Source organism: Carcharodon carcharias, chromosome 30, assembly GCF_017639515.1.
Source record: "Carcharodon carcharias isolate sCarCar2 chromosome 30, sCarCar2.pri, whole genome shotgun sequence".
In the NCBI taxonomy this organism is placed as follows: Eukaryota; Metazoa; Chordata; class Chondrichthyes; order Lamniformes; family Lamnidae; genus Carcharodon; species Carcharodon carcharias.
In genome coordinates, this window is record NC_054496.1 from 5,550,936 (window position 1) to 5,575,894 (window position 24,959).

General features: G+C 44.7%; 1 protein-coding gene across 1 annotated transcript in view; it reads left to right on the forward strand.

Annotated features, from left to right (window-relative positions):
* Nucleotides 1-24,959, forward strand: part of ppan (peter pan homolog) — a 38,654-nt gene that overhangs the window by 10,967 nt on the left and 2,728 nt on the right. The window contains exons 4-12 of the mRNA XM_041176920.1: nt 223-273; nt 1,382-1,552; nt 2,236-2,312; nt 4,463-4,570; nt 5,375-5,498; nt 6,064-6,142; nt 7,217-7,346; nt 8,609-8,778; nt 10,454-10,820. Of these exons, the coding sequence (XP_041032854.1) occupies nt 223-273; nt 1,382-1,552; nt 2,236-2,312; nt 4,463-4,570; nt 5,375-5,498; nt 6,064-6,142; nt 7,217-7,346; nt 8,609-8,778; nt 10,454-10,820 (1,277 nt within the window). The remainder of the gene's footprint in view (nt 1-222; nt 274-1,381; nt 1,553-2,235; nt 2,313-4,462; nt 4,571-5,374; nt 5,499-6,063; nt 6,143-7,216; nt 7,347-8,608; nt 8,779-10,453; nt 10,821-24,959) is intronic.

Consider the following 24,959-nt stretch of genomic DNA (forward strand, 5'->3'; position numbering starts at 1 on the left):
ACCGGTGGGAATTTCACCCAAATCCAGATATTTTCACTGCTGATGAAGGGTCATATGGACTCGAAATGTCAGCTGTGTCCCTTTCCGCAGATGCTCTCAGACCTGCTGAGTTTTTCCAGGTATTTTTGTTTTTGTTCTAGATTTCCAGCATCTGCAGTATTTTGCTTTTAAGATACTCAAACTTCAGATCACTGACTTGCATTGTTTTCAACTGTCCCTCAGAAAATGGCCCGTTTACCTAGAGGACCTACACTCTCATTCAAAGTTCACCAGGTAAGTGTCTGCTGTTCAGTTGTCTTTCCATAGCCTCACTGCTAATAGCTGCAGTGACAGTAGTCTCAAGACATCTTGAGTTGCTGCAGATCAGACACCCTGAGTATTATTACTCTGGCAAATAGCTGCTCAGTGGCTTATTTCTATATTTCAGTTTGAGTTATTGAATGAATTGTTAAATTGCTCAGTGTGCATATAGTCTGGTCAATCCAGAGAAATCCATTTTGGGAATGTAGTCCGTTTGCTGGAGATTGATCGCTCTGATTACTGAGAACTCCACTATCACTGCACCATGTGATTAGCATGAGGATGGAAAGGTGAATTAAGATGAACCTTGACTTTTATTCATTATTCTGGTTCCTAAAGTGTATTTTGACACTATTATTTGGTGCTTTGTAAAGGTATTTACCCACCTGAAATGCAGTAAGTGATCAGTCTGTTTGCAGCTCCTTTCAGTTATTGTGGGAGGCTAGGTGTCACCAGGCTCAGGTGGCAGGATTCTTGGTTTGAGCCCCAGTCCAGGGTCTAATCTAGGCCCACATTACATGACTGAGAGAGTGCAGCACTGTCAGAGACCCTGTCTTTCTAATGAGATGTTAAACCAAAGCCCCATTCAACACTGCTGACAGTCTAAATGAATATTAAAGTTTCTATAGCATTATTCAGAACTCCTCACAGTTCGCCCCTTCTAGTAAGCCCCTTATCCATCTCACTCTCTCCTGTGGGCCCTTGGCTCCCCCTGCCCCAAGCTCAAACCCCCTCGTCTACTTGTCCCCTTGGGCCCACACCTCCTATAACGGGCTCACACCCTTTTCCTGGTTCGCGTTCCCTCTTCCTCCTATGTCCCTTTTCTGCTTTCCTGGCTCATTCTCTCACCACCCCCCCAACTCATTCTCCCTCTCGTCCCTGGACCCACAGCCCTTTCCTTGCTCATTCTCCCTCTCGCCACACCCCACTGCGCACGCTTGCTTACACCCTCTCGCTTGCTCTCTCGGCTTCTCTCCCCCCCCCCCCCCCCCCCCCCCCAGCAGGGCTCACTCCCCTCTTCCAGCTTGAAGAACTGAGCGTAGTTTTCCCGGATTCACCCTGTACTTCCTGTGATTCCCAGTATTCCTTGGTGAAAGACGTCATCTCGTCCTTGAAGAGACACCGGATGCATGAGCAGCAGTTTAATCATCACCCTCTGCTGGTGCTGAATAACTTTGGAGGGGATGGAATGCATATCAAGCTGATCGCCACCATGTTTCAGAATATGTTCCCGTCAATCAACGTCTATAAGGTAGGAGTAAATGGATGGAGAAGGAAAGGGAGGGAGTTGGGGAAGGGCAGGGGTTGAGGAGACATCTTGAAGAAGTAGGAGTAAAAATCAAAGGAACAAATTCTCTGACTCTCACTGGATATTACCAATTTCCATCACTCCAACATCGGCCGTGCCTTCAAATACTGAGGCTGTAAGCCCTTCTGCTTCTCTCTCTCTCCCCACCTCCTTTCCTATGGTTCCTGCTTTCTGACTCTTTAAACCTCTCTCGCTGACCAAGGTTTTGGTTACCTGCCCTAATATCTCTTTATGTGGCTTGGTGTCAGACTTTGCTCCTGTCAAGCACCTTGGCATTATACTATGCTAAAGGTGCTATATAAATATAAGTTGTATCACCTGTTGTGAAACTGATCTGTAGAAACCAGAGGTTCCCTGATTGTGTCCCTGGTCCATGCTGATTGGGTGTCTATTTATTCTCAGTTCTCTGATCCAAATAAAGAACTCAGTCAGCCAGGATCGCTGCCACTGACTGCTATTGAGTCAGCCTGTCTGGAACGGGTATATGTGTCTGATTTTGTTCTGATGTCAGAATTCCAGGCTGCACAATGTCCTGTTCAAGCTGTGGGCTGGCATTGAGACCAAGTCCTCTTGTACACTGTGTCACTGTTGCTGTGCCTAACCCTGTCATATCTGTTTATTTCCAGGTTGGATTAAATGCCATTAAGCGCTGTGTCCTGATCAGTTACAACCCCGACACACACATGATTGACATCAGGCACTAGTAAGTGAATGTGCAGTACCTCAGCTCAACTCCCAGTTAGACCATATGATGTAGGAGCAGAAGTAGCCCACTCCGCCCATCAAGTCTGTTCTGCCATTCAATAACCTGATGATCCTCAACTCCACTTTCCTGCCTTTTCCCCATAACTCTTGATTCCATTACTGATTAAAAATCTGTCTATCTCAACCCTGAATATACTTAACGACTCAGCCTCTACAGCCCTCTGCGGTAAAGAATTCCACAGCTTCACTACCCTCTGAGAAGAAATTCCTCCTCATCTCTGTCTTAAATGAGCGATCCCTTACCCTGAGATTATACCCTCTGGTCCTAGACTCTCCCACAAGGTGAAACAACCTCTCAGCATCTACCCTGTCAAGCCCCCTAAGAATCTTATGTAAGGTCGCCTCTCATTCTTCTAAACTCCAATGAGTACAGGCTCTACCTACTCAACCTCTGCTCATTAGAAAATCCCACCATACCTGGGATCAACCTAGTGAACCTTCTCTGGACTGCGATCAATGCCTGTCTATCTTTCCTTAGATAAGTTAGATAAATTGTTCACAGTATTCTAGGTGTGGTCTAACTAGTGCCTTGTATAGTTTTAGCAAGACTTCCCTGTTTTTATCTCCATTCTCTTTATTTCAAAGGCCAACATTCCATTTACCTTCCCTATTGCCAGCTGGACTTGTATGTTAGCTTTTATTGATTCATTTATGAGGACCCCCAAATCCCTCTGTGCTGCAGCTTTCTGCAGTCTTTCTCCATTTAAATAATATTCAGCTCCTCTATTCTTCCTGCCAAAGTGCATAACCTCACATTTTCCCACATTGTACTCCATCTGCCATAGCTTCATAGCTTTGTCACGTATTTTTAAAATAGTGTGGAGGAGGGGGTGTTTTCCTCTGAGTCTGAGACTAAATGAACCTCTGGAGGTATGGGGAGAGTGAATCAGCTGCCCGCTGATTCTCGGGGAGAGTGAATCAGCTGCCCGCTGATTCTCGGGGAGGGGAATCGGCTGCCCGCGGATTCTCGGGGAGAGTGAATCAGCTACGCGCTGATTCTCGGGGAGGGGAATCGGCTGCCCGCGGATTCTCGGGGAGAGTGAATCAGCTGCCCGCTGATTCTCGAGGAGGGGAATCGGCTGCCCGCTGATTGTCGGGGAGAGTGAATCAGCTGCCCGCTGATTCTCGAGGAGGGGAATCGGCTGCCCGCTGATTCTTGGGGAGAGTGAATCAGCTGCCCGCTGATTCTCGAGGAGGGGAATCGGCTGCCCGCTGATTGTCGGGGAGAGTGAATCAGCTGCCCGCGGATTCTCGGCGAGGGGAATCGGCTGCCCGCGGATTCTCGGGGAGAGTGAATCAGCTACCCGCTGATTCTCGGGGAGAGTGAATCAGCTACCTGCTGATTCTCGGTGAGGGGAATCGGCTGCCCGCGGATTCTCGAGGAGGGGAACCGGCCGCCCGCGGATTCTTGGCGAGGGGAATCGGCTGCCTGCTGATTCTTGGCGAGGGGAATCGGCTGCCCCCGATTCTTGGCGAGGGGAATCGGCTGCCCCCGATTCTTGGCGAGGGGAATCGGCTGCCCCCTGATTCTTGGCGAGGGGAATCGGCTGCCCCCTGATTCTTGGCGAGGGGAATCGGCTGCCCCCTGATTCTTGGCGAGGGGAATCGGCTGCCCGCTGATTCTTGGGGAGAGTGAATCAGCTACCCGCTGATTCTCGGGGAGAGTGAATCAGCTACCTGCTGATTCTCGGTGAGGGGAACTGGCTGCCCACAGATTCTGTATTTGAGAGTTTGTTAATTTGAGAATTGAATTCCACCCCTCCCCCTCTTGTCGTGCTCATCGTGACCAAGAATATAATTTGAGGATCAGATGTGTTACTGTGTTTGTAAATCTGGAACTCTTTTCCCCTCACCTAGCCTCTTGCAAAGGACCGTGGACATTGGGCGGGGATGGAGGGGTCAGCTGAATATTTCAAGGCTGAGGTTAATTAGATTTCTGTTGGGTTAATAGTATCACAGGATGTGGATCAATTGCGGGTAAATGGAATGACAGATCAGCTTTGATCTAATAGCAGAGCAGGATTGAGGAGCTGAATGGCTTTCTGTCCCTGTAGCTGTGTTAGTAACAAGCATTCTTCCTGTTTCCAGCTCCATTAAAGTAGTTCCTGTGGGGATGAGCCGGGGGATGAAGAAACTGCTCCAGGAGAAATTCCCCAACATGAGCAGGTTTGAAGATATCAGTGAGCTGCTTATAAAGTAAGTGATGTGGCAGGAGGGAGCCTGGTTATGTTTTTCTACGTACCTCTCCCAAGGCCCCCCCCCGCCCCCCCCACACACCCCCACACCCAACCGTATGGGTTTGGTTCCAATCGTTTGGGTTTGGTTCCATGGGCCGTGTTACTTTGCAGCCTGTCTCTGTGTCTGTGGGGCAGGGGAGTTGGTCATATTCGGTGTTTGGCTGCCCTCTCTCTGTATATGCCTGGGTTATTAAATTTATATTATATGCAGGCACTCGTTATTAAATGGGGATTGACTTGTGCTCCTATTGACACAGACTGAAACGCTTTTTTTGGGGGGTTAGGAGGTTCAGGCTTGTAATGTATAACTCTGTAAATAAACGTTTATAAAAGTGTGTAAAGATTGGCTCCAGTTCTATCCTTCACCAACTGCTTTCTAGGTCATAACACAGTTGTGAGACACACAGCCACTCATATGGCTTCCTGATTTGGGTCACGGCTTCTTGGGTTTTCTGGCTGCCCCAATGACACACCTTCCTGGTTGAATGATTCTCTCTTGATTTGCCTCCCTCTCTCTCTCTCCCTCTCTCTTCCTCTCTTGGTCCTTTCATTCTCGGTAACAAAATTGTCGGTGTATTTATCCAGTAAAGTTCACCGTGTCTAACAACAAACTGGAGCTGTTTTTCTTTTTTTCTTCCTCACTTCTCGCACACTCGTTAGTCAGTCTCTCTCTCCCTCTCTCTCTCTCTCACACACTCATCCTCCTCTCCCTCTCCATTAATACAAAGACGTTCTGAGTCATTTATTTGTGTCTGAATTTCAGGGGAGCCAACCTCTCTGAGAGTGAAGCTGAACAGGACGGAGATCACAATGTCACTGAGCTGCCTCAGGTGTACGCAGGGCGTGGGAACCTGAAGGCCCAGCAGAGCGCCATTCGGCTCACCGAGGTCAGTGCGTTTTCCACTGGTTCCGACATTGCTGGATTGGGTCTTACCTGGAGACGATAACCTGGGGAGTTAGAATTCTGCACAATTTCTAGCCCACTCTTTGGCAGTCAGCTGAAATGGAACATTTCCACATTTTCAATGAGAATCTTCTCATTGGATTGTCAGTGCCTTTTGCCTGGCTGGTTGGGGGTTCTTTGGTGGGGGGGGTGGGCCGTGAATTAGTGCATCAGCCAGAGTCAAACTGGTTAGGTTCCAGGACTGCACTGTCCATACCAATGCCCCCTGGGGCCATATTGAACGTTTCCCCCTACAATCACTACCCTCAGTGGCAGGAGTGGGGAGTTAGCCAGGTTCCAGATCTCTGGCTCCCCTAGCCCAAGCTCCAGGTCAACCAGGGATGTGGTACCATTTGTCACTCATATGTCAGTGTGATAAGCCCTTACTCTGCAGCTGTATTCTGTGATCTCTGCACTCACTGGCTCAGCCTGAGGGTATGGATACATACAGGGAGGGATATTCAGTCTTCATGTAAAACCCCATTTATCATTGCAACCCTGTCTCTCAGATTGGCCCTCGAATGACCCTGGAGTTGGTGAAGATTGAAGAGGGGATGTGCGATGGACAAGTGATGTATCATGCATTTGGTAAGTGCCAGTGAAAGAGCTGCCCCACCGCCTGTCAGGGTGTGTGGGGGAGGGGGAGTCAGAGACTCCTATGTTGGGGTGTGGGGGGGGTGGGGTCAGAGACTCGCCTGTTTGGGAGTGTTGGGGTGGGGGGGGGGGGGGTCATAGACTCGCCTGTTGGTGAGGAGGGGGTCACAGACTCGCCTGTTGGTGGGGGGGGGTCACAGACTCGCCTGTTGGTCGGGGGGGGTCACAGACTCGCCTGTTGGGGGGTGTGGAGGGGGTGGTCACAGACTTGCCTGTTGTGGGGGGGTTCACAGACTCGCCTGTTGGGGGGTGTGGAGGGGCGTGGTCACAGACTCGCCTGTTGTGGGGTGTGGGGGGGTGGTCACAGACTCACCTGTTGGGGGGTGTGGGGGGTGTCACAGACTCGCCTGTTGGGGAGTGTGGGGGGTGTCACAGACTCGCCTGTTGGGTGTGGGGGCTGTCACAGACTCGGGTGTGGAGGTGGTGGTCACAGACTCGCCTGTTGGGGAGTGTGGAGGTGGTGGTCACAGACTCACCTGTTGGGGGGTATGGGGGCGGGTGGTCACAGACTCGCCTGTTGGGGAGTGGGCTTCAAGATTTGATTTGTTTGGAGGGAGGGACAAGTCTGTTTTTTTAAATATCTGTTTTGAGCTTTGTTTGTTTGCTGCTCAACTTGGTGCAAAAGTTAAATGAACACTGTCTTGATGTTTAGATGCCAAGCGGTTCAGTGTGTTGATCCCATTAGCTGCAGAGACGTACAGGAGAGTAAGAGCCCAGGCCTGATGTTGGGAGCATTGTAGGGAGGGCACAATACTTCCAAAGCCCCTGATCACTAAATGCACTGCTCAGGACAGGACTGTCTACACCTGTGGGGTTCACCATGGTGGAATGATCTCTAAATACTCACCACAGAAGGTGACAAATAAATAATGGACGCCTGCGTCTTGAGTTTTTGGAGGCTTTTCCATTAAGCCAAAGTCTTGCAAGAATAAAGCAGTATTTCCAAGAGAAAAATGTTTTGAAATGGCTGTTTAATGTATTCTATCCTTTGTCTAAACTCTGTCCCAGTTCAAAAGACAGAGGATGAAGTCCAAAAGATGCTTCAGCAGCGAGAGAAGCGACTGAAACTGAAAGAGATGAGACAGAAAAAGCAAGAAGGAGACATCCAACGCAAGCGGGAGGAGCGGGAGCTGCACAAGTGAGTATAGCTCACCCTCAGTGTTCACACTCTGCTTTCATCGGGGCTTGTCCCACTGGCACCAGCTTGACAAGCACTTGGGCCACACACTGGCATTGCAAGCCCAATGTGACATTGTGCCTTTGGAGTATTTAACCATCTCTGTTTATTCTTGTTTCTGAATTCATCAACCCAACGTCTTGAGTTTGAACACAGGAATTGTTGTATGAAGACAGACCAGGATCTGTCGAATTCCCCTTCAACTGTCCTGGGATTCACATGATCCAATGATATTGGAATTATTAACCAATCACAGCGATCAGTCTCTATCATTGAGTCTATAACAGACCCAGACATGAGGTGAGGAAAACCTCCAGTGCTGGAGAAATTTGGGAATCACAGGTCCAAAGTTACCTGTTCCTCCTGAGCATGCTCACCACACATCAGGTCTCTACTGTTATTTTCTGAAAGAAATCCATCTAATTTGTATTGGACTGAATCAATACAAACTGCCTCCCTCCAGAGCCAAAGATTGACCATTCACTCACTCACTGAAATATCATTGCTGCAGATTTGTTTTGAACTTGGTCAAGGTGAAATGGCTTGTCATAGCTGACATCTAGTCTGTTAGAATCCTTAAAAAAAGTAGCTCTCAGCACCTCTCAACCTTCTCCTTTCCAGTGTATTTACACAATAATTCATATTCAATCCCTCCCTTCACTCACTCATTCTGGTTGGGTGAATTGCGTGGGTAAGAGTGTCTAACAGACTGTCCCAACCCAAGCTCTCCAGAGGCTCCAGAACGAAGGTGATAATTGATGCTGCCAACGTTATGAAATCTAATGCCCAGCCCCCCCCAACTGCTAGAATCATTGCGGAACTGATAAATAGCTGGGATTCAGTCATGATGCAATTCCCTCATTCCATTTTACTTTCTCTTTTACTTACTGAGCAGAGAGAGTAGAAACTTGGTGGTAATGTACACAAGAGTAACATTTTGACAAACTGAAAGCTGTACCCAGCCATTAGTGCAGGACAGGACAGCGTGAGCTGAGTTGGGTTAAATCAAAGGCTAATGATTGGATGGCAACAGGGTTTTGGATTTGGCCTGGAGATTGTAGGATTGAGGCTGTTAACAGCACCTGGCAGTGAATGAGCCAGAGTAAGGTAGGAGTAGTGAGGGAAATTTGGCTAAGAGGAGACGGTTCAGAGAAACATGGGTCACAGCTGATATAAATTCAGGAACTTTATTCTCATTTTCAGTTCACATCTGTTTATTTCAGGAAAAAGAGTCTGGCTGGAATGAAGAGGAAGAAGCTTCAAGATAACGATGCTGAAGGGGACCTTGAGGCTGAAGATCCGTGTACTGAGGAGAGAACACAGAGTGACCAGTCCGATGCTGATTCAGATCGAGAATATTACAGACAGGAAGTTGGAGTGGAGCCAGATGATGGTAACAGTTTATTTCACTTTATCCGAAGTTCTTGCCTTTCAATATAGAACATTCATATCAATGAATATTAAGGATTAATGTAGGTGGCAAATTACAAAAACCATTCAGGTTTGGGAGGAGGTTCAGATAAAAACCTTGGACATTATTGGCAGAATTTCTGTGGAGGAGTTGTGTTGACAGTTGCAGCATTATGAGGGAGGGGATATGGGACAGGAGAGGGCTTACACACCTCACAGAGGACAGGAGGAAGATGTTGGTAAGAGGTCTGCTCGATTGTTTCCTTTTGATTTGTGAAAGGTAATGCTTTTCCTGCACAGGGAGCCAAATGTCTTCCCCTCAGATTTGTTGGTTTTAAATAAATAAACCTTATCTCTGTCTAAGGGGGAAATCAGCTCTTTATCTGGGATCCCTCTGTCCTACCTGTACACAATAAGGGACCAAGTCGTATAAACTTGAAGAAGTCAACATTTCTATTTCCTTCAGTGCCAGGTATCTCCATTAATGCTTAGAAAGGTTCCTATCAAATATGGTCATTTAGAATTTTTTTTATCTGAACCTCCTCCCAAACCTGAGTGGCCTTTTTGTAATTTGCCACCTACATTAATCCTTGATGTTCATTGATATGAATGTTCTCTATAATCAAAAAATCAGTAAAGAAAAAGCAACTGGCTATTACCATTTACAATAAATTCCAAAACAACACACAAAAATGAGTGTCAAAATTAGTGATTTACCTGCAATGTACCCTCTATGTTGAATAGATCCTTTGAATATAAGAGCAGTTTAAGCAAAGCTGCCTCAAATAAATTGGGTTTTTTTAAATCTTTTATACAAATAAAATAATGACTTTTGTTTACAAGCATGATCTTATTTACGGGCTTTAGTCAGTGTTGGTCCGGGGATGCACAGGGCATAAAGGCTGAATGCAGCTCTCGGGCAGCAAGTCTTGGCATGTTCTACAAATGGTCTTTCTTACCGTTAATCATTTGGATTTTAATTACCATTCTGTAGGTACATTGAAACAATTTGCACATATGTGTGACGCTGAAATATGATGCCCCTGATTTTAAAATAAACACTTTTTAAAAAAAACAATCCCCACGGAAAGGATTTTCACTGCACAAGGAAGTGTTCCAAAAATGCACAATACAGTGCCAGAGCCACAATGTCTGTAGGCTCTTCACAGAACCCATGAGCAAGCTCGAAACTGAATAGTAATTAATTCACAGGGTTTAATTATCATTTGTAGTCTGATGTCAACAGAACACAAGGGGAGCAATTTTAACCTCACTCCCATCACAGAAATAGATACAAGACTTGTTTTTAAACCCAAGGGATATATAAACTGCAAGTGCATCCGATCCTCTAGATTTCTCAACTGCAGAGTTTGGTTAAAATTGTCCCCATAGTGTTTTAATGGCATAATGTTACTATCTTTAAAGAACATGGGTAAATCTCCCTCTAACCCTGTCTCCGCACACTAATACATGTCCCATCCCTCTGCATTGTATACTCTGAACAGTAAGCTGTTTGAGAGAGTTAACAGAGTTAGTAAAAAGCACTGAGCTAAATCAGCTCCTGCTTCTGTTGGACATGAGCAGGGTTATAGGTTAGTGAGATTTTTTGCTCCTTCACATTGGTTTGTCTGAACCGACTTGCAACTTTTTTTCCTCAGATCTATTTCCAGCAGCTTCACACAGGAAAAGGAAGAGGGGCAAATCCCCACAATCAGTCAGGAAACAGAAGAGGGCTAAGGGCCCGGATAAAGCAGACAGCAAGAAACACACCAGCCAATATTCAGACAGAAAAAGCAAAAAGAGTTCACGAGGGAGGAAGACCAGGCTTGTTGGGACTCGCCTGGTTAATTCCAAGCTCAAGGGCTCCGTACTCGGGAGTAAAGCTGTATTCAAGGGCAAGGGTCATCGGGGTCTGGGCTCCAAGGACAAAGGTCAATCCAAGGGCAAAGGTCAACGCCCAAGTGCCAAAGGCAAAGCTAAATATCAGAGAAGACCCAGAAGAGAACGTTGTTTTAAACAGGAATGAAAATAAGACCAGAAGACTGCACCTGGACAATAAAAAATAATGTTTCTGGATTTATAATATTGTTTCTCCAGTTTGTGGGCCATTCCCGAAGTTCTGGTTTATGCAGCAATGCAGCTTAAAGCTGCCAGTATTGATGGACAATGACTTAGATTTGTTCACAGTAATTCACGCTACCACAAAATGTAAACCAGAAAGTGTTTTTTTTTAAAAGAGAGTATACAGCAACATCTATTACTGCTTGTCAGGAAGTTGTTTTTTGGGTCATGTACAAATTTAGCTGAGAGGATAGTGGCTGACACTTGTGGTTTAAATGTTAACTTTGTGGCCAGAGCTGCATGTGGAACCCTTCATGTTCGTCTGGTGGTAACTGCCCTTGGGAAAGGGGCTTGTTGTAACTGCGATCCGGTCTCTCCTGCAGTCCTGAACAATGATCAGGGGAGATCTGCCTGGACGATTTGCCCCTGAAAGGGCTGGAACACTGCTTTTTAACTAAGTCCTTGCAGATTGTGCTGAGAATTAGAACCTGTTTCTACCCAGAGTCTCTGCTGAATCAGGAGTCAAGTCACAGGATGCAAACTCCAGCCATGAGGCCAGGGGCATCTTGTCTCGCTCCATCCTGAGCCCTGTCTGTACCGATTTGAGCAAAAGTGTTAAATGAAAGAGCAGATCAATATGGCAGGTGGGTGCTGGCTGGAAGAGGTGGGGTGGGAAGCAGCTGGGTGGCGAGGGTAGGGCTGATGGGTGGAGTGGAGAGGGAGAAGTCGGTAGGGTAGGCCAGGGATACTGAGCTCTGGTGGTGAAGGATACAGGCATGAGAGCCCTGCTTCATTCTGTTTCTTAGTATTCCCCTGGGGAGAGTTGTGACAGTAGGAACTCCGGGTTCAGCCGCAGGTCATAGTGTCACCCAGGGACACGTCTAATTGGAGGGGGGAAAGTTACAAATGAGGGGAGAAACTTAAAAAAAAAACTAACCTCATTTAATAACACAAACACTGCAAGTGAAGAGCCATGTGTAGATGAGGTGAACTCACTGAACTCTCACTCAATGTATCATCACCAGAGGCTCCTGGACAGTGAGTGAATGAATTGTCATAAAGCTGGTTTAGTCCAGTTCCCAATCACAGTTACCTATGGAACAGAATGAAGAGTCCTTACCCAGAATGAAGATGTAACTGAGTAAAAATAGGATACACTAAAGGAATCTATACAAATTGAAATAAAGTTCCTGTTCTTTGCGCTCAGCCAATGTTGGTTGAGTTTGTCTCCTGTGCCTCTTTATGTTCCCCGGCTGATCTTGGGAATCCAGTTGTGGTGATTCTCTGCTTGGCCTAGGTCCCTCTACATTAGGAAGAGAGAAGAGGGCCAGTGTTCTGACTCCTGATTGTTATCCAGTTAGCTCCACAATGGGGTTCTGTCTGATTTTTTTTTTCCCCCATCTCCCTCAGTTGAATTGCTTCATGATGCAGCCTGGCTCTTGGGGATAAATTGGAGGAGGGGAGGGGAGAGCCTTTGGATTGAGTTGAGGATTCCTGGTGTGCTTGAATGTTTAACATGTTCCAGCAGCTTCAGGAGAAGTTGGGACATTGCAGTTTGGGTGTGTTGGTTCAATCAATTCTGTGACATAAACTTACCTGAGCTGGTAACAATGCAACCCGTGTCAGTTTCATTACACCAGTTCACAATCTCCTTTCCCCATCACCCAGAGTGCGTAAAGTCAGATGGTGTGTAAGGTTAGCACTGTGAATTTATCACCCAGAAATGCCTAAGAGCCAATACATGATCAGTATTACTGTTCTGTAGAAGTCTCTTGTTTAATATATTGGTGTGATTCACACTAGCACTGACATTCCTCTGTCAGTGAAGAGGAAAGGGAAGTATGCCTGGAAACCCATACAATTGCCTGCCTGCCACAATCAAAAGCTAAACTCTATTCTCTAGCTGCCACCTCCATCCCTCTCCCTGACAACAGTCTGAGATTAAGCCAGTCTATTCACAACCTTGATGTTATGTTTGACCCCAAGATGAGTTTCTGACCTCATATTCGTGCCATCACCAAAGTATTTCCACCTCTGTAACGTCGCTCAATTTCACCCCTGTCTCAGCCCATCTGCTGAAACCCTCATCCATGCTTTTATTACCTCTAGACTTTATTATTCCAATACACTCTTGGCTGGTCTCCCCCATTCTACTCTTCTTAAGCTTGAGGTCATCCAAACCTCTGTTAGCTGTGTCCTAACTTGCAGGAAGTCCGTTCCCCGCTCACCCCTGTGCTTGCTGACCTAAATTAGCTCCAGGTGAAGCAACATCTTGATCTTAAAATTCTCATCCTTGTTTTCAAATCGATTCATGGCCTTGCTGTTTCCTCCATTCCCACAACCCTCTGGGATTTCTATCCTCTAAATCTGGCCTCTTGTGCATCCCCAATTTTAATTGCCCCACCATTGTTGTTTTCAGTTGTCCAGGCCCCAAGCTCTGGAATTCCCTCCCTGTACCTCTCTGTTTTCCTCATTTAAGACACTCCTCAAAGCATAAATCTTTAACCAAGCTTTTGGTCTTCTGACCTAATATCTCCTTGTGTCTCTTGGTGTCACATTTTGTTTATAATGTGTTTATGAAGCACCTTAGGACATTTTGTAATGTTGAAGGCTCTTTATGAATGTTATTGTCAGTTATCCTGAGAACTGAGACTTTCCTCTTTTTCAGCTTTTTTTATGCCCTCCCCGCTTCCATTTAAAATGTTTCTATTCCCTCTTTTTACTTTCTTCTTCCCAATATCACCCCCCACCCCCGCCTCACAGTCAATTTTGTCGTACACCCAAACTAGCTCAAGCCATTCTATTTCAGGACCACTGTCTCCCAGGATGTTGACTGTCCAGAGAGCACTTTCATTAAAGATTCAGTCATGACCTGAACCTCATATTTCAAGGTTCAACCTTCGATCCTGGTCTAACTGGCCTGGACCACAGTGTTGAGGCTTTACACTTGGTCTGTGTGTGCCGTAGTACATCAGCCAGTGTTCCTGCTCCTGATCAAACAGCCACTACGGTGGTGATGCTGGGTGCAGGTGTGAAGCCGCTTCTCCCCTCCACCCCCGCCATTCCCCTGGTTGAAGATCATGTCTAGGCTGAATAGCCCAAGACAGAATAAGCTGTGGTTCTGACAGCCACATGCAGTATGGGGAAAAACAGAATTATGTTGATCTATCTCAATGAATTCATCAGGTGAGCATTTCAGTCCTACAGACCCTGCTCCACAATGTTAGTTAATCTAACAGCAAGAGTGCTACAAAGGAATGAGTCCAATTCCTGCTCCTTGTCAGCACCATCTACTCCCTCTGTCGCTGGTGCACAGTGGCTGCAGTGTGTGCCATCAACAAGATGCAATGCATCAAGGCTTTTTCAATAGCACCTTCCAAACCCATGACCTCTACCACCCAGGGCAGCAGTAACATGGGAACACCACCACCTCCAAGTCGCACACCATCCTGACTTGGTCATTGTCACTGGGTCAAAAACCTTGAGCTCCCTCACTAACAGCACTGTGGGTGTACCTACACCACATCGACTGCAGCGGTTCATGAAGACAACTCACCACCTTCTCAAAGGGCAACCAGGGATGTAAAATAAATACTGGCCATGTCAACAACACCTACATCCTGTGAAGAAATAATGAAATGAGGTTTGTGGTCTTGATAAGGCAAGATACAATGGGAGAGAGAGAGAAAACAGTATAATTGGCTGGGAGACAGGTGTGATTTACCGTAAATGCTTTATTGCTTCGTCAGTTAGTTTCCTGTTATTCATAGCAGCTTTCAAACCGGAATGCTGTAGCAGTTAATGTCTCAGCTTTGAGCAGAAAGAAACTTGGAACTAACTATTAAGGGTTTGGTTTATGCCTCAGTGGTGCAATCATATCTAGCAGTGTGCTCTGAAATTGGAGTGGGTCTTGGGGAGGATGATAGGTGTAGAGCAGAATTGAGAGGGGGGATCTAAATGGGGCTATGGGGCAATGTTGGGGCAGGGGTCATAGCATGGAAGTGGTGTGAGGAGGAGGAGGATAGAAGCAGCTAGTGGGAGACAATGGTCTGCACTGGAGAGGGGTCCATGTAGAAGTGGGGGATGGTAAATAATATGCACTCACTGTGAGCGCTGCACCTGGTGGTCAGCCAGCAGCGGTGACAACTATAAATGTCAATAAACACCACCCTTTTGCTTTCACACGTTTTTCTATGAGTGCTAAGCATTACATCAGACAAAAAAAAATACCTGGAAAAACTCAGCAGGTCTGGCAGCACTGGTGGAGAAGAGCACAGTTGACGTTTCGAGTCCTCAAGACCCTTCAACAGAACTAAGTAAAAATAGGAGGGGGTGAAATATATCATAATAAATATTATATCAGACAGTTTGATATTTCAATTTTTCAATTTTTTTTCCAATAATTTATATAGATTTTTCTTTTCCCACCTATTTCCATTATTTTTAAGTGTATTTCCATCTATTGTTTTATCTCTAACTTTTAGCCTGTTTCGATTCCTTCACCCCACCCCCACTAGGGCTATCTGTACCTTGCTTGTCCTGCTTTCTACCCTTTATTAGCACATTCCTTAGATAATATCACCACCTTCAACATCTCTTTGTCCTTTTGTCTGTGACATCTTTTGGTTATCTCCACCTATCACTTGCCCTTTAAACCGTTCTACCTTCCCCCTCCCACCCTTAAACCAGCTTATATTTCACCTCTTTTCTGTTTTTACTTAGTTCTGTTGAAGAGTCATAAGGACTCGAAACGTTAACTGTGTTCCTCTCCGCAGATGCTGCCAGACCTGCTGAGTTTTTCCAGGTATTTTTATTTTTGTTTTGGATTTCCAGCATCCGTAGTTTTTTGCTTTGATATTTCAGTGCTGTGTTTTCAGATGTATGGAGTCCTCCCAGTGTTGTGCCTAACATCACTCCTGCAAACTGGGTGCCATCTTCACTAACAGAGAAATAATCGCTGCCTTCAATTTTACATGTTGTATGTAAATATCGTAAGACATTTCTGAGATGTGAAAAGGCACATTTAGTGGAATACTTTTTAATTTGTTGATGTGACCAACACAGCAAAGGCCACATTTATTAGTTTCCTTGATATTATACTGGCTTACACAGCCACTGAGAATCCCTGTGTAGTGGGGCTGGTCACACATATAGACTCAGGCTGGACAGAGACAGCAGCTTCCGTTCTCTGGAGGACTGAACAAGTTGGGTTTTTGCAGCCAACTCCAGAATGTAGATTGATTGAATAGGTGACTGTGTGGGTGTGTTGCTAGCCTATTTATGTAACCAATAATACAACCTGTGGTCTGTGTTTCTTACTTAATAATATGCTTGATGCATTATGAAACTGACTTGGTAATAATTCCCCACACCAGTTCAGTTGATAACTTTGTAATTACTTGTGACTTCAGTTTTGATGAACTGAAGAGAGAAAATGCTTCACTGTTTGTGATTTAATGAGGAATTAAACAATTTTGTGTCGATTACAATTAGAAACATAAAAAAATAAGACCAAAGCAGGTCACCTCCTGACACCTTTAGAGTCTAGAAATCCATCTATTTCCTTCTTAAATATATTCAGTGACATGCCTCCACAGCCTTCTGTGTTAGAGAATTCCACAGGTTCACCACCCTCTGAGTGAAGACGTTTCTCCTCATCTCAGTCCTGACTGGCCTACCCCATATGCTGAGGTTGTGACCCCTTGTTCTAGACCCACCCCCCCAGCCAGAGGAAACATCATCCCTGCATCCAGTCTGTCCATCCCTATCAGAATTTTATACATTTCAACGAAATCCCCTCTCATTCTTCTAAACTCCAGTGAACACAGGCCTAGTCGGCCCAACCTCTCCTCATACAACAATCCTGCCATCCCAGGAATCAGTCTGGTGAACCTTCACTGCACTCCCTCTATGGTAAGTATACCCTTTCTTAGGTAAGGAGATCAAAGCTGCACACAATACTCCAGGTGTGGTCTCACCAAGGCCCTGTACAGCTGCAGTAAGACATCCTTGCTCCTGTACTCTAGTCCTCTCGCAATGAAGGCCAACATACCATTTGCTTTCTTAACTGCTTGCTGTACCTGCATACTTGCTTTCAGTGATTGATGTACAAGGACACCCAGGTCCCTTTATATATCAACATTTCCCAATCTATCACCATTTAAATAATACTCTGCCATTCGGTTTTTCCTACCAAAGTGGATATCTTCACATTTATCCACATTATACTGCATCTGCCATGTCCTTGCCCATTCATTCAACTTGTCTAAATCGCCATGAAGCCTCTTAACCCCCTCCTCACCACTCACATTCCCACCTAGTTTTGTGTCGTCAGCAAACTTGGAAATATTACATTTGGTTCCCTCATCCATAAAATCATTGATATATATTGTGAATAGCTGGGGCCCAAGCACAGGTCCCTGTGGTACCCCACTAGTCACCACCTGCCACTCAGAAAAAGACCCATTTATTCCTACTCTGTTTCCTGTCTGCTAATCAATTCTCAATCCATGCCAATATATTACCCCCAATCCCATGTGATTTAATTTTACACACTAACCTCTTATGTGGGACTTTATCAAAAACTTTCTGAAAATCCAAACACACATCCACTGGTTCTCCCTTATCTATTTTGCTAGTTATGTCCTCAGAAAACTCCAGTAGGTTTGTCAAACATGATTTCCCTTCATAAATCCATGTTGACTGTGTCTAATCCCATTGATATTTTCTAAGTGTCCTGTTATCACATCCTTTATAATAGACTCTAGCATTTTTCCTACCATTGATGTCAGACTAACCGGGTCTGTAATTCCCTGTTTTCTCCCTCCTTTTTTAAATAGTGGGTTACATTTGCCACCCTCCAATCTGCTGAGACTGTTCCAGAATCTACGGAATTTTGGAAGATGACAACCAATGTATCCACTATTTCAGCGGCCACCTTCTCTAGTACCCTGGGATGTAGATTATCAAACCCTGGGGATTTATTGGCTTTCAGCCCCATTAATTTCTTCAGCACTGTTTTTTGAGTAATACTAATTTACTTCAATTCCTCCTCACTAGACCCTTGGTTTCCTAGTATGTCTGGGATGTTATTTGTGTCTTCCTCCATGAAGACAGAGCTAAAGTAGTTGTTTAATTGCTCTGCCATATCCTTGTTCTCTGTTATAAATTCTCCTGTTTTGGACTGTAAGGGACCTACATTTATCTTCACTAATCTTTCTCTTCTTACATACTCATAGAAGCTTTTACAGTCCTTTATTATGTTCTTTGCAAGTTTACTCTCATACTCTATTTCTCCCCTGTTAATCAATCTCTTGCTTCTCCTTTGCTGAATTCTAAACTGCTCCCAATCCTCAGGCTTGCTACTTTTTCTAGCAACTTTATATGACTCCTCTTTGAAACTAGTACTATCCTTAATTTCTTTTGTTAGCCATGGTTGGGCCACTTTTCCTGGTGCGTTTTTGTGCCACAAAGGAATATATAACTGTTGCAATGCATACATTCGTTCCTTAAATATTAGCCATCACCTATCCACATCTTTTTTGTTTACTACAGCCTTATGTGCTGTGAGCCCCGTTTCCTCTGCCTTCCACTTTTGCTTTTTACTTTTCAGTCTTTTACTTATAATGAAGTTCCCCAATCTATCTTAGCCAACTCACGCCTCATACCTTTGTACTTTCCTTTGTTTAGATTTAGGACCCTATTTTCAGATCGGACTACTTCACTGTCCAACCTAGGGGAGAATTCTATCATGTTATGGTCACTGTTCCCTAAAGTACCCCACACAAAAAGTTATTAATTAACCTCTTGTTGCACGGAACCAAATCTAGGGCAGCCTGTTCCCTAGTTGGTTCCTAGATGTACTGGTCTAAAAAAACCATCTCATACACACTCCAGAAATTCATCTGCCACAGTATTATTACTAATTTGGTTTACCCAGTCTATATGTTGATTTAAGTCACCCATGATTACTGTAGCACCCTTGTTACGTGCATCTCTAATTTCCTGTTTAATACTATCCCCTACCTTACCACTGCTGTTTGGAGGCCTATAGACAACTCCCACTAATATTTTCCACCCCTTGTTGCTTCTTAGCTCCACCCAGACTGATGAGCCAATATCCGCTCTCACTATTGCACTGATTTCATCCTTAACTAACAATGCCACCCCACCTCCTTTTCCTTTTTGCCTATTCTTCCCAAATATCGAATACCCTTGGATATTCAATTCCCAGCCTTGTTCACCCTGCAGCCATGTCTCTGTAATCACAATCATATCATACCCGTTTACATCTATTTGTGCTGTTAATTTGTCTGCCTTATTGTGAATGCTCCATGCATTCAGATCCGATGTCTTTAGACTTGTCTTTTTACATTTACATTTTTTTTGTACTATGGCCCTATTTGCTGCCAGCTCCCTTTCCTCTGCCTTCCATTTTTACTTTTCTGTCTTTCATTTCTATCTTTGCTTTTCTCTCTTGTGTCTCCCCACTCAGGTTCCCACCCCCCTGCCACTCGAGTTTAAACTCTCCCCCCACAGCACTAGCGATTACGCCTGCGAGGATTTTGGTCCTGGACCTGCTGGGGTGCAACCCATCCAGCTTGTACCCAGAATTGGTCCCAATGCCTCAGAAATCTAAATCCTTCCTTCCTACACCATCTCTCCAGCCATGCATTCATCTGGTCTATTCTCCTATTCATGATCACACTAGCACATGGCGCCGGGAGTAATCCTGAGATTACTACTTTTTGAGGTCCTGCTTTTTAATTTATTTCCTAGCTCCCCATATTCTGCTCTCAGGGCCTCATCCCACTTTTACCCTATGTCTTTGGTACCAATATGGACCACGACCTCTGACTGTTCACCGTCCCTCATCAGAATGTCCTGCAGCCGCTCAATGACATCCTTAACCCTGGCACAGGGCAGCAACATACCATCCTGGTGTCAAGTCTGTGGCTACAGAAACATCTATCTGTTCCCTTTATGATGGAATCCCCTATCACTATCGCTCTCCCACTCTTTTTTCCCCTACTCTCTGCAGCTGAGCCACTCATAGTGCCATGGACTTGGCTCTCATTGCATTCCCCTGAGAAACCATCTCCCCCAGCAACATCCAAAACGGAAAATCTGTTAGAGAGGGAGATGGACCCAGGAGACTCCTGCACTACCTGCCTAGTGCCTTTATTCTGTCTGGCAGTCACCCATTCCCTTTCTGTCCGTGCACTCCTTTCCTGCGGTGTGACCACCTCACTGTATTTGCTATCCATGAAGATCTCAGCCCTGTGGACGTTCCACAGTGACTCCAGCTGCTGCTCCAGATCCGAAATGCAGATTTCAAGTAGCTGCAGCTGGAGACACCTCCTGCACATGTGGTCACCATGGACACGGGAAGTGTCCCTGACTTCCCACATTGCACAGGAGGAGCATTCCATGTGACCAAGCTGCCCTATCATGACATACCCTTAAATTACTCCCTTTACTTTTACTTCTCTAGTTTAGATAATATTAAGGACAGTAGAAATACTCACTAAATCTCACTTACCAAGGCTGCTGCTCTTCTTTCTGAGGAAAGGTAGAAAATGAAAGGATCACCTCCTTCCCTCTTTACTGAACTGCCTCACTCACCAAACTCCACCTGAAGCAATCAAATGCAGCCCAAAGCAGCACTGTAGATGGCTTGCTTTTATGATGTCTGAATCTAGCTTCTGAATTAAATAGATGACCTGCTTGGTGCTGTTGGTGCTCAGGGTGTCTACTGTGGATAAGGAGATTCAGAGATTGGCTGAGGCTGCCATCTGGTAGAAAGAAAGAGTTGAATTTTTATAGTGCCTTTCAGGATGTTCCCAAAGTGTTTCAAAGCCAATAAAGTAGCTTTGAAATAATAGAAAATGTTGGAAATTATCAAAGATCTGGCAGTGTCTGTGGAGAGAATCAGTCAGCATTTCAGGTCAATGAGCTTTCATCACTGTTTATGTAAGTGCATCACTCAAATGCTGGATCTTCATGTGTGCCTTGATGATTTGTGGGATACTCAACAGGAGGAGGCTTCCCAGCTGAGTCCGACTGTTATGGCACAGCAGATGGTAAATGCTGAGCTATTCTAATCCCAGACGGAAACTTGAAACAACTGCCACAACTATTTTACAATTTGTATTTATTACAAGATGTGAGCCTTGAATTCAGTAGTAATAAGACCTCAGAGTCTTATAGATTTCTTACAAAACTAAATTAAACCTTTATTAATAAAAAAGATTTTAAGCACATACATAGGTTTACAAATTACTACTATGATAACTCCTAGCTCCCCTAATTAATCTAACTCCCAGTTACACCTCCGTTAGGGCAACAGTAAAACGAGATCAATTCCAACAGATTCAGGCAAAGAAACACGATACCCTGAACAGTTGAATTCAAAGTGAGTTTTCTTCACTTCAGTTCGTGTACACAGCAACTTGAGGCTTAGAGGCTGGAGGCTTTTCACACTTGTTAGATCTTAGAAAGTCTTCCTCTTATACATAATCTAATCTCCTTTATGCAGGTTTCTCCCTTTTTAATGTAAATCCTATTGTCCCAATATGTCTTTTCAACTCTACTTTTCTAATAAAAATTTTTCAGAGTACCAATTTTATCAGTAAGCTTTGGGAAAAATAAACACACTGGCTTCTTCTGGCTGAGTGTAACATTTCACCACCTCTTTTGAAATTCAACTTACTCTGGTTTACCTAAATATGCAAATGTTACTTTTCCAATTCACTCTAAAACTTCATCCATGTTTACCTAATTAACATTTCAAACCTAGCTTCTCTTCTGACACATCAAAGCCTTCACGCCAGCTGTCTTTAACTCAATTAAGTCCCACACAGGCGCGCGCACACACACACACTATTCCTACCTTACAATAAATTCCAATAACATTATGAAAATTATTATATTTTCCTGACACTGGCTCCATCATGGGGAATCACTGAGTAAGTGATCTACGCCAACAATGCTGCCAATTGCTTTCCCCTTTCTCTAAGCCAGTGGAACTGAAGGCAGCTGTAGATTCCCAACCAATCACCCAGTTTAGCTAACAGGGATTGGGATCAAACCTTAGTCCTGTCTCTTCTGTAAGACACTGTATAGATGCTGTTGGGAGTGCGATAAAATCCCGCTGCCTGACTGAATTACCAAAGGTTTCCTGTTCAAAAACTGATCAAAAATCTCCCACAGGAAACAGAATAAGTGAAACTGGTTTGTATGCACCCTGAGCTGCTACCTCTGCCTCTTGCACTGACGTACATCAGCATGCTGTGCAGACTTTACCGTTAGACAAGAAGCGGACAAGTAAGGAACTCTTGAGGAAAAGGACTGGAGAGTTTGCTTTCAGGTCGCGGAACTCCTACTGGCGATAGCAAACCCAGAGCTCTGACCCGTTGGGATTGAGCCATCAGGTAGGTGTGAGAGAGATTATTGTAACTGTTCCGTTGATGTGCCATCTCAGTAATGGTGTCTGATCAGAGGAGCGTGCTTGAATTTCAGTTCTCTTTTTAAGAGATGAGATTTTTTTTTAACCGGTGTTCAGGGGGACGTGTTTCAATATTCCACCCTTCCCCTTCACTCCCGAGATAGATTGCACCTGCTCTTAGTAACACTGAAAGGCTTGAGTTCAAAAATCAGCTCCCCGGATCAGTGAAAATTACAAAGGCGGTTAACAAATCAGCCTTTCCCCATCGGAACTGCGACTGTGTGGAGTTTCCAGTAATTAGAAGGAACAATATTTTGGGGACTGGAAAACACAGCCAACTTGATTTGACTACGTTAGGGTCTTTGCTACGAGACACAGCCAGCTCTATGCTCACTCACTCTCTCTGAAAACGCAACCAGTTTAAGCAGGTCACAGTGTAACGCAGCCCAGAAGGATGCCTGGACTGACCCAGTCTGACATCCTCTCTGAGTCAGAAGGTTCTGAGTTTAGGTTGGATTCCAGAAGCTTGAGAACACCAATGCAGTACTGAGGGAGCGCTGCACTGCCAGGTGCCATCTTTTGGATGAAACATTAAACCTGTCTGCTCTCTCAGGTGGATGTAGAAGATCCCAAGGCACTATTTTGAAGAAGAGGGGGAATGGCATCTCTAGTCCTGGTCAATGTTTATCCTTCAATCAACATCACTAAAACAGATTATCTGGTCATTATCACATTGCTGTTTGTGGGGAGCTTGCTGTACGCAAATTGGCTGCTTCATTTCCTATGTTACAACAGTGACCAGACTTCACAAAAACACTTCATTATTGGCTGTAAAGGTTCTGAAAGGTGCTAAATAAATGAAAGTCCCATCTGAAAGACAGCACCTCAAACAGTGCAGCACTGCCTCGGTATTTCACTGAATTGTTAGCCTGATTTTCTGTGCTGAAGTCTTGGGCCTTAGAGAAGTGTTACTACCTGATCCACAACTAACACTACTGCAGGACCTCAGTTTGGACACTATAATCAAGAGAGCTGAGTACAAAGCAAGAATCACTGTCTTACTTTCTTAGCTAAAGTTAGCAAAGTATAGAAATATAGTATCTCTGTGACTGAGGTTAGCCAGTTTTAAGGGTAGTTTGTGCTGTGATTCGACATCTCTGAACTCATTGAATCTTGAACCCCTTACAATCCTCAAAGATAGGGACTTTAGACCATGGGCTCAATATGAAGTGGAGAACTGGATGTGCTAGTGCTCCCTAGCTTTTCTAGAATATGTTACACTATGTGGTGTAACATAACCACAGAGATTTAAGGTTTATTTTCAGTTTTGACTTCAGTGCACCTGGCATAAACAAAGTTATTGTGAGACTAGAGCCAAGTTTAACTTCACCAGCTGTTGTCTGTGCATTAATTCGACATATCTAAAGAAACTTCCTGCAGCCTTGAATGTTTGACACTGCTATGTGATCTTGAAGTGTCTATAGTTTCTTTATAAAGCTTGTCCTATATTTGTAGGTCACAGGGTCTGTGTGCAGGTTGATAGCACTTTCACTACAATACAGCTGTGACTATGTTTCAAAAGCACCTCATTGGCTGTAAAGAGCTCAGAACAGCTCTATAGAAATAAAAGAAAGAGAAATACTTGCATTTCCATAGCACCTTTCAGAACCTCGGGATGTCCTGCAGCACTTTAAGCCAATGCAATACTTTAATGAAATGTAGTCACTGTTGTAATGTGGGAAACAGGATGGCCAATTTGTACAGAGCAATATCCCACACAAAGTAATGTAATAAAAACTAGATAATCTGCTTTAGTGATTTTTGATTGGGGGGATAAATATTGGCCAGGACACCAGGGAGAACTCTCCCACTCTTCTTTGAAATATGGTACAGTAGCAAAGTTGTAATGTTACTGTAATCTGGAAGTCTGGAATAATGATACAGACATGAGTTCAAATGCCACCACATTAGCTGGGGAATTTAAATTCAGTTATTAGCTTTCCCTGGGATGAGGAGGATGTGTTCTGCTGAGAGGCTGAGTAAATTAGGTCTATATTCTCTCGAGTTTGGAAGAATGAGATGTGATCTCATTGAAACATTCAAGATTATGAAGGGGCTTGATGGGGTAGGTACTGAAATGTTGTTTCACCTGACTGGAGAATCTAGAACAAGGGAGCACAGTTAGAGAGCAGTTAATAAAGCATACAGTATCCTGGGCTTTATTAATAGGGGGATAGAATACAAGAGCAGGGAGGTTATGTTGAATTTGTGTAAGCATTAGCTGGAGTATTGTGTCCAGTTCTGGGTGCCGCACTTTAGGAAGGATGTGAAGGTATTGGACAGAGTACAGAAAAGATTCACGAGAATGGTTTCAGGGTTGAGGAACTTGAGTTATGAAAATAGATTGGAAAAGCTGGGACTGTTTTCCTCGGAGAAAGGAAGGCTGAGAGGAGATTTGCTAGAGGTATTCAAAATTAAGAGAGGTCTAGACAGCATAGATGGGGAGAAACTGTTCCCACTCATGAAAGGATCGAGAATGAGAGGGCACAGATTTAAAGTAATTGGTAAAAGAAGCAAAAGCAACGTGAGGGAAGACGTTCCCACACAGTGAGTGGTTAGGGTCTGGATTGCACTGCCTGAGAGGCTGGTGGAGGCAG